We start from the raw sequence: 13,828 nt of genomic DNA, 5'->3' as shown, positions 1-13,828 counted from the left end.
AGACGAAGAGGATTCTGTTTTGGAAGCGTAGGACCGAAAAGGGAGGGACGGAAGTTTCCTAAAGACCGTGCTCAAGAACATGCGACTTGACCAGCTTGTTTTTTGGTCTAAAGATAACGTTGAACGAGAAGAGAGCATGATCAGCAAGGACAGCACGAGTCCGGCGGGTGGCGGCAGTGTCTAGGTGATCCAATTACGGAGTACAGCACGCTATTTTATTTTGATGCGGCTCGTGTTAAAGCAGCTAATTCTCGAATTGGAAACACTGCAGATTTTAAGTTGATGCTTGGGGTTTATGCTTTCCCATGGACCTTTCTGGGTGTTGGTACAGGCGCGACGTGCTATAATTATAAGTGATAAACGTATCTTGTTTTTGGGCGCAGCACACTGTGTATACAAAGGGGTAATCACCTAGGCATACAGTGCGACTAAAAACGGATGGATTGGCATCCGAGCCAACCACCATCTTTCATATCATGATCCAGATCGTGATCGAACACAAAACAGCGCAACCAACATTATACAATCCCTGCATCCTTTACATTAGTTTGTTTTGGGTTGCTATTTGCATCTTTCTCCTCCTCTTACCGAGTCTTACCCCGGATTCCACGACCGTTGCGTTGCGTTACTCTGTACACGAGAAAGAAGCCCTCGCAAGTCTCGGGATGGACAAGCAGACAATGCTTCTGCATTGCATGACAGTATCAGTGAATCGGATCGTCTAGTTAAAACATCAACTCACGGTCGGGTCCGTAGATCACACAATCCGAAACTGAACGCTGAACACCAAAATAACAAATCAAGGACACACCCCGGGAGCATGTGAAGTCATCGCCACGTCTCTGTGACCCAATCATCACACCGTCGATGCCAAGACCCGTGATGAATCTGGTAATGAACGACACTGCAACCGAACCCGATGCCAGCTCGCAAGTTTCCGGGGGAGCAAAAATACCAACAGGAAATAAGGCCCGGTTACTCACCATGATTGTGGCTCGTGTACGGATAAGCTTGTGCGCTTGCAGGTAATGTTGGTGTGTAATAAATGCTCACTCTTGCATTTTGCTTGGCTCGTCTCGTTGATGGCGGAGGCGTTTCCCTTGCTGGCCTTGCGTTCGCTATATCCGGTTGGATATGCTAAGATGAGGATGGGGTGACGCTCATGTTTGAGGTGTGCTTCTGTACTCTCAATTGACCTGTCAGCCTGTCTAGTGCCTAGGTACTCCGTACAATTTACAGCACATGGTACTTGGCTAATCGCTATTATCCCCAAGCTCCGGGTTAGCTGTACCATCTGCGTCCCCATCACCACGCGCCCATTGCACCCGCTACAGGCTGTGTTTCGCCTTGCCCACGCCTAGGTACATATCTCAATGCCTATCGAAACCAAATCCAGACTAAGTTGTCGGGAAAATCGATGATGTAGTGGGCCAGGGGCTGAGAAACAACGGGGTGCTCCGCTGTCTGGGCTGTCTCTTGTTCTGTCAATCAATAATCGACATGATTTACACAACGGCGTTCATCTGGTTCCCAAGGGGTCAAGTGGAGAGCCCAAGCTTGTTATTCCTCAGCTCGAGGCGTCGATCGTTGTTGTATCAGTTAATTAGAGCTTCTGAATCTCTCAAAAGACCACTCCGGCTCCCCCTTGCGACCTCTCTGGTTCTCCTGCTATCATTCCCTTTCTTTCAACACCTCAGGATCCTCTTCCTTCGATCAATTGTGTATTTTGCCATTGAAGACCTTTCTCTCATCTTCTAGGTATCATATTAGAACTCGCTTGCAGGACATGATCCCTACAGAGTGGTATCGCTTTAAGGTGGCTACATCATAGTACTCGCCGATCCGAGCCACCCAGAGACGCCCAATTCCCTTGGTTACCAGTTATCGCCACAAGCCATCCATCATCCAATCCGTATGAGCAAGCAGGGAAGCGAGCACATGGTCACGATGTCAATGGTTAAATCCCCTCCCCCGTCCCATTTGGGATTTCTAGCTCCAGTCCGGCCTCGTTTTAACTCCCAACGCACCTCGGATCGCCTGCGTGAGGCTCAGACTTTTGTAACACCACCATTTAAAATGGGAGGCGCTATTAAAAAAGGCAGACGATCCGTCTTTAAAGAAGTTGGTCTAGAACACGATTTGGATTATCCCGCTTCTGCATCAGCACCTTCACTGTTGTCAGGCGAGCAACTTGGCGCCCATGATAACGACAAACACTTGAGTGGTAGCTCTGATATCCAACGACAACTCGAGCAAGACGACGACCACAGTCAGAATAACAACGACCCTCAACGCCCTCGGCAGTTATCACTTTCATCACCGAAGACTTGGTACACCATATTATCAAACCCCGAAGGCCGACCCAGAATCAAGAGCACTTCGGGTGTGTCCCCAGGCGTCTCGGGCCTGCAGCGCTTCACTATGTTAGCGCTCCTCATTGCCATTATACTTCCGGCGTTCAGTTGGCGAAATGGCCATTCATTTTCAGATATCAATGGCGCCAGTGCTGGTGTTATTCAGAAACGCGAGATCAGCCCTACCAAGGTTTGCACGCGATGGGGTCTGCAAGCTGCCCAGTTGAATGGAACACTCTACTTATATGGCGGTCGCTCAAGATCAAAAGCCGACCAAGTCGAAAACACATGGAACAACAATTTCCTAACACTGGACCTCACTAAGGACTGGGACATAGGCTCGCCCGCTCTCAAAGGTCTCGAAAAACCGGACGGTCCTCCCGAGGTCTCTATGGGTTACTTGTGGCATGATTACAATAATCTGTATCTTTATGGCGGCCAATTCTCCGATACACCCTATGTTGATCCCGAGCCTGAGTCTGTTTGGCGTTATTCCATCAAGGATGAAGAATGGACCGAATTTAAGAACCCCAAAACCTCGGTCGGCAATGAATCAGAGCCAGGAAATCGACCAGTTCACCGTGCTGCTGAGGGAGCTGGCCTGTCTGTGCCTGAGCTCGGCCTAAGCTGGTACTTTGGCGGCCATCTTGACTGGGCCACCACCCCAGGCTGGTCGCGCAGTGTTGATCGTGTATATCTCAAGAGTCTTCTTGAATTCACACATCCAGGCTATGTTAACACCGGCGTCGATAGCCTCTCTGACGGCACAGGCGCAGGTGAAAGCGGGGCCTATCGCAACATCACAAAAGCAGGCATTCAGACCGGTAACTTCACTGAGAGGGCAGATGGTGTCTTGGTGTTTGTGCCAGGCTGGGGCGAGCAAGGTGTTCTGATCGGTCTTGCTGGCGGTACCAACGAAACGTTTACTGAGGATCTCGGCACATTGAACGTATACGACATTGCCAATTCCGAATGGTTCCATCAAGAAACGTCCGGGGACACGCCCAGCGTTCGTGTTAATCCTTGTGCTGTCATCGCCAGCGCGCCGGATGCGTCAAGTTTCCAGATTTACATGTTTGGTGGACAAAATCTTCCTTTTGTAAGTTGTGACCAGGTGTAAGACATACCCAAATACTAACATGGCCTCAGGGAAACCAAACGCAGTACGATGACATGTACATCCTGACCATTCCCTCTTTCACATGGATCAAAGTCGACCAAAACGACGACAACAGACCCGCTGCCCGAGCTGGCCATTCATGCGCCATGTATGATGGTCAAATGGTGGTTGTTGGTGGAGTAGGTGAGGACATCGGATGTGATCCGGGCATGTACGTATTTGATGCAACCTCACTCAAGTGGAAGGACCAATTCAAGGCTGGCAATCACGATTCGGACCATCATCCCGATAACTTCGTTCTCGCTGGGTCCCATGGATACGAAGTCCCGGACGCCGTGCGCAAGGTCGTGGGTGGGGACAAGGACGGCAGCGCTACCGTCACCACCCCCGCTGTGGGGCCGGCTACCGGTGGCCCGTTCTTAACGGGCAAGTCCCCGGTTTTCACGGTTACCTCCGGACCGACAGCGACAGTACGGGTCGGCCAGACTGGTACTGCAGCCGCTTCTCCGGATGGAGAAGAAGACCATGATGGAGTTAATGGTGGTCTCGTAGCTGCAGGCGTAATCGCTGGTATCTTTGGAGCCCTTGCCTGTTATCTTGGGTTCTGTGCCTGGCTCTATCGCCGGCAAGTCAACGCCTACAGACAGCACCTCGCAGTATCAAACCGCTACTCCGTTGCATCCCATTCTCTCCTCAACCCTTCAGCCCTTGCTGCTGCTGGTACTACCCGCCCGAAGCGTGCTATCTCCCAGCGCAGCCTCTTTGGCTGGGTCGGCCCTAGCCGCGATCAGGGATATACCACAGAGCCCAAATGGAGCCCCGAGGATGAAGATGATACCACGCCAGGCGCTCCCGGGTCCAGCAGCGGTTCTGGGGGTGCTAAGCACAGTGAGGACACGAGACCTGGAACCAGTCATAGCGGAGGCTCGACTGAAGGGCTACTCGAAGGCCAGGAACCGAGTTTCTTCAGCGTCGTCATGGGTCCTCGCCGGGCGTTGCGGGTTGTCAACAATGCAGAGTAAACCGCGTGTGTACGAAGAGAGGCGTTGTTGGTAAAGGAACGGATGGGATTTAATGGTTACTTTTTGAGATGTGAGATGAGTTGGACTGGTTGGTTATGATAAACGAAATGTATGAATAACTGGTGGCCTTGTATCGGCACAGTTGCATTCGCTGATACCCCATGTTTCTTAATGTCCCCGGTAAAGGGAGCCTTTGGGCAAGAAATACGAATGATTTTTTAATCAAAATGTTGTGAGAAAACGATAGTGTAAGTCATAGGATCTTGTACCTTTAGTTATTCTAACAATTATGCTCACCATGCGCCATCAACGCCTTATATGCCTGTTCCATCCGTCTCGTCGCTAAAATGCCAATCATAAAGTTTTGAAGTCAGTCGCTATCCTGTACTACATGTCTCAGATCATCTCCGTGACCATTTCTTGAGTTGCTTCTCGGGTATAGTGTTGACGAATGCTTCTTGGAGGAAATGCTTCCAAACCTTGTTGGTCTTCCTTCTCTTGTTCTTCCCTTTCTTGCCCCTGGTAGCGCTGAAGTCGATATCAGAGTCACCCTCTTCAGGTTCTGGAAGTTCAGTGTCGTCGTCTGACTCTGACTCTGACTCGTCTTCGAAATCCTCATTGTACTCTTCAGCTGCCTTGCCCTTGCCCTTCTTCGTCTTCCTCTTAGCGATTCTAGACGCTAGCCTGAGGTAGCTTCGAACTGTCAAGTCGGGCAGCTTGAAGATCTTGTCGGTAAAAGTGCTGTATTCAACCTCGTATCTAAACTTCTTGGGCTGCGGCTTATCGGGGTTGGGTACTTCATCACTGAAATCGCCGTCACGCCACTTGCTTGTCTCAGACAAGTCGGTAAGATCATTGTTGATATAGGTGAGGTTGGCAAAGTATTGTGTGTATCCCATGAAGGTGAATGTCTGGCGAGAATATGCGGGGCCGGGAGGTGATCCCTTTGGGGGAGCTGGTGGGATCACGAGTTCCGGGTTCTTGGGCTTCTTCTTGCCCTTTCTTCCCTTCCTCCCCTTCTTGCCTTTTTTCCCCTTCTTCCTTCGCTCAGCTTCGAGGTCTCTCTTGAGTTCCTGGTGGGTTTCCTCATCCTCGGAAAAGTCGGGAAGCTCCTCGGGAACTTTTGAGTTGATGTCGAGTGAGTCTGTCCATACTGGCGCATCCTCCAGGCCGGTGATATTGTACTCGATTATGCGAATAGTCGGGAAGTAATTGGGGACGACGCTGGGGCTAACAAGAGATACCTGATAGCGTTCTCCATATTTGCCTCCGATCTTGCCGTGGCCCTTCTTCTTTTTACCCTTCTTTCCCTTCTTCTTCTTTCTATTCCTCAACTCGTCGACATCTTCGTCTTGCGTCTCAGGTTCATCCTCGGCGTCTAGATCTAGATCTTCTTCTAGTGCCTTTGCAGCTGAGCCTGGCAAGTTAGACCAGGACTTTCTGAGGTCTATCAAGTAGTCGCTCTTTGATTCGACGGAAAAGTCGTCATCCATGGGTTCTCGGGTAGTCCCTGCTTTGTCATAAAGGCTCAGGTCAATGTCTTTGGTGTCCTGGAACAGGAAGTGGTCAATGTTCATATGGCCGTAAAGGGAGCCAGTAACAACATCGCGGAACTGCTTCAGCCAGAGAGTGTATTTTTGCCAGCAAGTTTCGTCCCAATTCTGCTTGTTCTCTGTCCGGGCGGGAGGAACATGGCCGATCAGGATAGCTTTCATTCCACGCTCGCGTAACCGCTGAAGTTGAACACTCAACCACTCCATATGCTTAAAACCAGGCTCCGACGGTATTGCGCATCCGTCAACGCCAGCATTTCGATCAAAGAAGTACATGGTGTTGAGGCTGATGACGGACAGTTGATTGGGGATAACCTCAACCTCGAACCATCCACCAAATCCGAAGGAGTGTCGCTGTTCCTCGGGGATGAAGCGATGCCATATGCTGCTGTAGGCCTGCAGCCACTTGTTTGGCCCGGGATAGAAAATGTTGTGCGGCAGAAAATCGTTGTTGCCAAAAGTTGGGATAACAGGAACGGTAAGGGCTCCGTCATCAGAAAACGTCTTGACCATCTTTCTGGCGACCTTCCGGTTCATATCCAAAACATGGCTCGAGCTTCGTGGCAGCTTCTCGTCGCTATCGTGGCGCGCCGTGTCACCGGTCCATACAACAAAGTCGATATCATCCTTGACATTCTTCCGTACCCATTCCAACGTCGCGTCGACCAGGTCCACAGGAGAGTCGCAGTCGGTAGTTTCGGCGCCATATAGACCTGCAGGGCCCTTGCCGCGGTGGCATGCAACGCCCTGGGCTGTTGATGAATGTGCTTTGTAGAATTCGTCAGGGTGAAAATCTGGAGTTGTGGTTGTTAGTGGGCTGCTTTGGATGCAACGCTGAGTTGTCATATTTTCATCCGATGTAGATGCAGGAACATGGGACCGGTTTCACATGTGATATTACATACCTGTTATATGCAAGAATTTGCCATTCAGTTTGCGACCCGATTGTCGGAAATGCGGTGTCTCTGTAGAATCGCGTGTCCATGTAATTGAATCGAGAACTTTTTGGCCAGCGTCGAAAATTGGTGAAGAAGAGACGCTAGGGAGTAGTACGGCGGCTGCCACGAGCAGTCGGGCGCCTGAGAGTGCCATTTTATCCGTTTTAGATTGTACTCTCTATTTGATATGTATTCCGTTTATGTTTGGTGTAGCAGTCGAATTTTGGTGATAGCTAGGTGAAGAAGTGATGCTGAGGTAAGATACAAGGTCCAGGTATGAAATTATTGAAGGTGTGAGGTCATTCCAGAGTCAATCTTGGTAGCAGCTTTCAAGGGGTAAGATCCTGTCCAAGCCACAAAGACACGCTCTGATTCTGGCTGACGCGTTAGTGATGGGAGTACAGCTAAAGATAATATCTTTATAGGATACTTGATACAAAGAAAAAGACGATGATGGAGAGGAAAAGGGCGTTAATAGACTAATTTCCACAAAACCAGCCTACCTGAGCTATGATCAATCAATACCGTCGATGAGGATCCACTGCTCGGTGTAAGGTAGAGTGCCGAGACTGCCTGCCCTGGCTGATGGCATAGAATATCAAAGCGACAGTGGAAGGGGAAAGCATTGAGTTTAAAATACTCGAATTCCAGGAGTCGAAATAGTGACAAAATTAATGAACAGTACCTGTTCCCAGTATCTTCAGTGGATGCCCCTCCCCCACATTGTCGTGTGCTCACGCTGAGGCGCCTGGTGATCCATTGATGAAGTTGAGGAAGACGGTAAGATCGGCCAATCTTGAGCGGCGCGGGCTACACGTGTACTAGAGCAAATGGTGCAAATGGACGAGGAGAGCGGGCATCAACGAGACAGAATTAAGACACTGACACGCGATACCTGAATTCAATCAGTTATGCCTGCTTAATTGCTATCCAAATATTGTGTCTTTGTATAAGGTATCTAGACGTCGCTTGTCCTCTATAGCTCTTCACATAAGTATTCTTCACCTCAACCAAACCCGTCTGCTCTCATATTCAGGGTCCAACAGTTACAAAAAACAGCCCGCTGCAGCCTTGATTCAGGCACATACGTAATAGTCTATGGCATATGCCATCAGGGTCCCCCTTCTGTAAAGCCTCCTCCTAACAGTGGATACCTGCATTGACTGGTCCGCTGAGTCTCATATGTGGAACCCCCATGAACGCCCTCGTGAACATTCTATCACATTCGCTTTCATAGAGATGCATACACAGAGTTTATCAAGTGTTTGTTGTGACTTGTTACACATATGGACCATCTATGCTTCATTTAGTATCGGCTTGCTTCTGACTTCCTTCGATAATAATCCTTGTGATGATGAGTCTATCGGCTTACTGGTTACCCGCATAAGAATGACTATCTTGTGCCCGAAGCTTGCTTATTTTGTTCAACACAATAGGTGAACTCGACACAGAAGAAAAATATCTCGCGTGACCATATTCGAACAAAGTCCCACAACTACTGTCCGGGTTGGTGTTGGACACAGTCGATATCTGTCGAAACGCTCACAAACTTCGTCACCCAACACCAGGTCCAGGGTAGAGAGATGCCCCACTAACACGGATCTCGCTTAGGTAGCATCCGCCGCTAGTCCTCATGTGGGTCCATTCATATGCAAAAATTCTGGCTCTTTTGCTTTCTCTCTTCTTCACCACGCAACATCGTCTCCTCGACGGTGCCGGTAACATCCAAAACTGGCGCCACGATCATCTCAGCCTTCCCACAGTTGATAACTACTTGAAGGGGAGACCGTTGCTAGACAATATCGCCGCTCGTTTGAGGGAGGCCATACGCTTTTGTGTGGTGGTTTCCTATGGTTTTTTCGTGGCTACATATCTCCGTGTCCCAATTTCCGTGATGCTTTCCTTGATGCTCAACTGTGAACCACAGCCATCAAGACAGTTCATTATTGTGATCCCTGAAGCTTGATGATGCCAAGCTCTGAAAACATAGCCCCAAGTCTTTAGAGTGCCTCTCTGATAATCACGCCTCCAAGCGAAGCGCTGGACGCCGGATCATGGCTCGCGGTTTTATATCTTCCATACATAAGACATGGGAGTATCCAGTTCCAATATCATGACCAGGATATGACTGAGTCCACCTTTCTCTCTTGGAAATCCTGAGCGTTACCCATGTTGATTCGCTACTTCGAGGCAGAGAAGGTAGTAACTCTAATTGCCTTGTCATAAGATAACAGAATGCGATTTTTAGTCTGTGCAGGGACTGAGATATAGTTACGTATGCAAAAGCTGCAAGATCTACTCACATAGGGAGGTTCATGACATGGCTGCAATAGAATAAAAGACGATCAGCATGGCCACGGCCCTGCTCTGGTGTACCTCATAGCAGGCTTTGATAACAATTTCCAGCGTATGGCATGTTTCTTATCGACCTCTTGGTAACCACAACTACCATGCCCACCAAGGCACTTGAAGGAGTTTTGGCAACGGTGTCGGTATCGGGAGTGGGCTGACTACTTAGGAAGACCCTGGCCAAAGAGAAGAGGGTTGTTTGTGACAAACTCGAAAGACATCAGGATCGAGTCGATGACATGGATGTAAGGGGCAAGAGATAACTGGTAGCAATGCAAATGATATTTTAAGAACATTTATTTTCCGTTGGCTCTAACTTAGTCGTGGCCATAACAATCATAGACTCCAAAAATCCCCCCCATGTTGAATTGTCCCCATATACCACATGCTTAATACTTTGGCTCGCTTAATACATTACTGAATCCCATCGTAGTCTTTCTAAGCAGGCGCAGTGCCCTTCCAGTACTTTGTCTGGATAAAAGGCATCTTGGTGACTGTACCCTTACGGGCCTTTCCTCGTACCACAACGTCTACCTCGGTGCCGGCCTTCTGATTGCCGCTCTTGATGTAGCCCATGGCGATGTTTCTGCCAAGTGTAGGGCTGGGAACACCGCTTGTGATGACACCGATCTTTTCACCGTCCTTGTGAATCTCAGCACCCTCACGAGCGGGAGCTCCATCGACGAAGAGACCGATACGGCGGCGGGTGACGCCTGAACCGCCCTTGCTCTTGGGTGTGAGCTGAGGGATGATGGTTTCGGCACCGTGGAAGCCTCCAGTCTCGCGACGGGCAGGAGGGATGATCCAGCTAAGACCAGCCTCAACGGGTGTTGTGGTATCATCGAGATCATGGCCGTACAGACACATGCCAGCCTCGAGACGGAGAGAGTCACGAGCACCCAGACCAGCGAGCTGAAGGCGTTCAGGACCAGCCTTGCTAACAAGGGCCTGGATAGCAGGGGTTGTTGTCTCAAAAGCAGGATATTCCTTTCCGTTGAACGAAATCTCAAAGCCGTCCTCTCCAGTGTAGCCACCTCGGCTGATGAGGACAGGGTGAGTCTTGCTGCCATCAGCGAGCTTAAGCTCAGCCCAGACAGCGTTGCCAAAGTAGAGCTTTGAGAGATCAACGTCGCTGGCGAGGACCTCGTTGAGAACCTCGGCACTCTGAGGGCCCTGGAGGGCAACGAGACCGGAGTTGTCGAGACGTGACCACTGAACATCTCCGCCGAACTTGCCAAGCTCCTCATCAAGATACTTGGTGTCCTTGTCGAGACAGGCACCGTTGGTGACAACGTAGTAGGTATCCTCGCCAAGTCTGGTGACAACCGAATCATCGACGATGCCTCCAGTACCAGGCCACAAGAACGTCGTCAACTTGCTCTGCATGACACCCTGATTTGTCCAGTCTGAGGGAGTGAGTTTCTCCAAGAAAGCTGCTGCATCCTTGCCCTTGAAAATGTGCTGCACCATGTGGCTCACATCAAAAAGTGAGGCATGCTCACGAGTAAAGTGATGCGACTGAGCAAGTGAGAGGTTTGAGTATTGAACAGGGAGCGAGTAGCCTGCAAATGGCACCAGCTTTCCTCCATTGGCAACATGGAAGTCATAGAGAGGGGTCTTCTTCAGATCAGAAGAACTCCCTGAAGCGCATCGTACGCTTTGTTGAGAGAGCCTGAGAGCGCCGAATGCTGTGGGCCGTGTCACGGCGGCAGATGATAAGATTCGGGGACCAGCCCTCGCGGCCAAGCTGAGGCTCTGCTTCATGATGGAAATCAATTGTCAATATTAGGAGCAAGTGAGGAGATTCAATTGACCAGAAACAAACAAGATTAATAAAGAAGAAAAGAGTTTGTACAAGAAGATAAGAAGCCGAGGGGGCGCTTAAGACTGGTACATGGCATGCACAGTACATATCATGCAAGTCACAAGTCACCCAATTTGACAATTGGCGCTGGTGGGGTTGTCACCGAGTCTGAAGTCACTGAGTCTGAACTTCACCGAGTCACAATCAAAAAGCGTCGTTTCTAATTCGCTTCTCCACGGTCTCTGCCTCCGAAAACCGACCCCGGACCCCACAGTCCCCGGAGCGCCCTCCGAGGGCCGAAGCCAGAGGGCATATGTACCTAGAAGGAAGAGAAGCGCGGCAAATGCTGATAAGAATAAATTATTGATAAGGCCGTGTGAAGGCACAACTCACGGCATAGGATCCAATTGTTCAACACTCACTTCATTCTCACGCGCAATCGTAGTCGAGGTGATGCTGCTCAAACTACCAATAACTAAAAAGTATGCCATTACAAGCTGATGCTCTCTCTTGTCCCCGCTCCTCAGCTCAGCTCAGCTCGTCTACGGTGATTCTCTAAGCTTTGTGAACTCGGACCTGCCAGAAGTGATGACATCAAGACGCCCGCGTAATAAACAAGACACTCCAGCAAAATACTACACTTCTCTAGGACTGATCTCAGCCAGTTCACTGTTGCTCAAAACTGTACTTCAGCCAGCCTCCGAGAGCTCGGAGACTCTCCCATCGCACGTTCTCGTCATCTGACTGCATGAGTTCCATGATCCTTCTCTTGAGACCAACCTTCTCTAATTGGTATCTCTTCTCGGGAACCTCCTTCACCAGACACCCTACATCGTTGCAGGCAATTGCAAGCACTTGCTTGTCGTTATCCCAGGGCTGTCGCATGATCTCGGCCAGCTTCCGAGGAATCTCTCCATTCTCAAACTCGAGGATCTTGCGGGCATTCTCAGCCCAGAAGACTGTGTTTCGGTGAGGGGGCGACCATCGAAGGTGACCAGACTGCACCTCAGCAACATACTCGTCGAATGTGGTCTTGGTCTTGGTGTACTCTTCTAGCATTTCCTTGAGCTTCGAAAGATCCTCCAGCAAGTCGGGATCAGTCAGATGGCGACCACTGATGTTCTCGAGAAGGGCGGGAAGGCGAGCAAGAACTGCGGTGGGTAGAAGTGATTTCTGGTTTTTCTCAAGAAGGTTGTAGAGTGTAGAAAGGATCAACCGAGTTGTCTTTTCCTTGGGTGATAATCGTAGAAGGTGAGTGTAAAGGAGGACAATATCGTACTCGCTGCGGTTCAGTATTAGTTGTAGTCCGGTTATGTCCATTCTCCTTCCCCCCTTGGTAAATCCACTTACTCGTTGAGTTCATCACCAATCTCCTCAGCCTCAAAACTTATCTGCCAGATAACAAGGAGAGCATGGTAGAGAAGCTGGAGACCAACCCCTCCACCCAGAGAACCCCCGAAGCCAGCAGATCCGGTACCAGTGTTACCGCTCCAGAGACTGGCAGATGAGCTGCCTCCATTTCCAATGCCAGCTGCAGTTTGAAGAATCTTGATCAGGGGCGCAATCGTCTCGCTTCGCTGGTTCCAGAACTGCTCTCTTGCGACATGCCCAAAGAGCAGAGACGAATACTCCTGCACAGCGATATCTTGTAGGCCGGCATCATTACTCTTGGCCAAGCCGGAGAGATAGGTGAGAATCACAGGCAGAGCCTGGAGGGTAGATCGGGACTCGTCTCGAGCAAGAGCCATGAGTGTGGTAAGAGCATGTGCAGTAAGCAATGGAATAGGATCCTCGGCATTAGTCGAGTTAAGCAGAGGCAAAAAATGTCGATAAGGCTCCTTTGTCTTGAAGAGGGCCTTGGCTAGAGGTGGAACAGCTGAAGATGTTATGTTAGCATTGGTGATTGGAGATTATGACGGAAGTCGCTCTATTAGTAGATAGACATGGACTAAGGTACTCAATGGCACTTCCCAATGTCGCATAAAGATAAAGGGGACGTTCTTACCCTCGAGAAGGTCGCCAAGCAACACTAGGATGTACTGGATCACATTCGCATGCTTTCCCGCCGTCTCGAGAACGCTCGTCTTTCCATCATCGCCAACAAACAAGACGCGATATCCATCAATATCCCCTGACACAATATCCTTTCTTTGCTCAGGCTTCTTGGCCTTATCTACAGCTCGAATCTTTGCATACTGCTCCTCGGTGAGGGTGCCGGCCCTGACAGCACCGTCCCAGGGAATGGGTCGCTGACGGATGTTGCTCTGGAGAGAGGCCAGGTACGTTGGCGGGTCGAGGGACATGATTAGCTATGATTACAGCGTCGCGGCTGCTAGCAGCGAGCGATTATTTGTGGGATGAGCCAAAGGATATAGCTAGGAGACGAGGTCGGAGGGAGGAGAGCGGAGATGGAGATGGAGGAGGATGGAGAAGCTGGTAATATGAAGTTTGAAGTCGCTGGTGATGCAACCAACTTGATCTTGAACCGCGCGGAGCGTCACAGGTCAAGCTTGGGGCACCTAAGCTTGGGTAGGGTAGCCACAGCTGCCACACTTGGTGCCACACTTTGCGCCACATATTAAGATTCTAAGAGTTTGCCAGACAAACGTGGCTGTTGATAAAGTGTGGCTGTGACCCTGGCGTGTTCTCTGACGGCACGATTGAGTCGGGAGCCCAGACCGACACCGA

At 50.1% G+C, this 13,828-nt stretch overlaps 4 protein-coding genes across 4 annotated transcripts; 1 reads left to right on the top strand and 3 right to left on the bottom strand.

Annotated features, from left to right (window-relative positions):
• Window positions 1-2,076: 2,076 nt before the first annotated feature.
• Window positions 2,077-4,496, top strand: FTJAE_194 (RING finger B; the record flags this gene model as incomplete). The annotated part of the gene is made up of 2 exons (XM_037348081.1): window positions 2,077-3,453; window positions 3,504-4,496. 2 exons carry the CDS (start codon window positions 2,077-2,079, stop codon window positions 4,494-4,496), a joined length of 2,370 nt encoding a protein of 789 aa, XP_037212542.1.
• A 401-nt stretch (window positions 4,497-4,897) lies between these two features.
• On the bottom strand, window positions 4,898-7,141 carry FTJAE_193 (PPN1-vacuolar endopolyphosphatase; the record flags this gene model as incomplete). Its single annotated transcript, XM_037348070.1, has 2 exons — window positions 4,898-6,843; window positions 6,955-7,141. 2 exons carry the CDS (start codon window positions 7,139-7,141, stop codon window positions 4,898-4,900), a joined length of 2,133 nt encoding a protein of 710 aa, XP_037212541.1.
• Window positions 7,142-9,774: 2,633 nt separating this feature from the next.
• On the bottom strand, window positions 9,775-11,100 carry FTJAE_192 (glycine cleavage system T; the record flags this gene model as incomplete). Its single annotated transcript, XM_037348059.1, has 1 exon — window positions 9,775-11,100. One exon carries the CDS (start codon window positions 11,098-11,100, stop codon window positions 9,775-9,777), a length of 1,326 nt encoding a protein of 441 aa, XP_037212540.1.
• A 706-nt stretch (window positions 11,101-11,806) lies between these two features.
• On the bottom strand, window positions 11,807-13,443 carry FTJAE_191 (v-type H+-transporting ATPase 54 kDa subunit; the record flags this gene model as incomplete). Its single annotated transcript, XM_037348048.1, has 3 exons — window positions 11,807-12,422; window positions 12,491-13,016; window positions 13,146-13,443. 3 exons carry the CDS (start codon window positions 13,441-13,443, stop codon window positions 11,807-11,809), a joined length of 1,440 nt encoding a protein of 479 aa, XP_037212539.1.
• Between the last annotated feature and the right edge of the window lie 385 nt (window positions 13,444-13,828).

The sequence above is a fragment of the Fusarium tjaetaba genome (assembly GCF_013396195.1).
Source record: "Fusarium tjaetaba strain NRRL 66243 chromosome Unknown NRRL66243_c0000010, whole genome shotgun sequence".
Classification (NCBI taxonomy): domain Eukaryota; kingdom Fungi; phylum Ascomycota; class Sordariomycetes; order Hypocreales; family Nectriaceae; genus Fusarium; species Fusarium tjaetaba.
The sequence above is the reverse complement of the archived record's forward strand: the minus strand, read 5'-3'. Positions and strand labels throughout refer to the sequence as shown.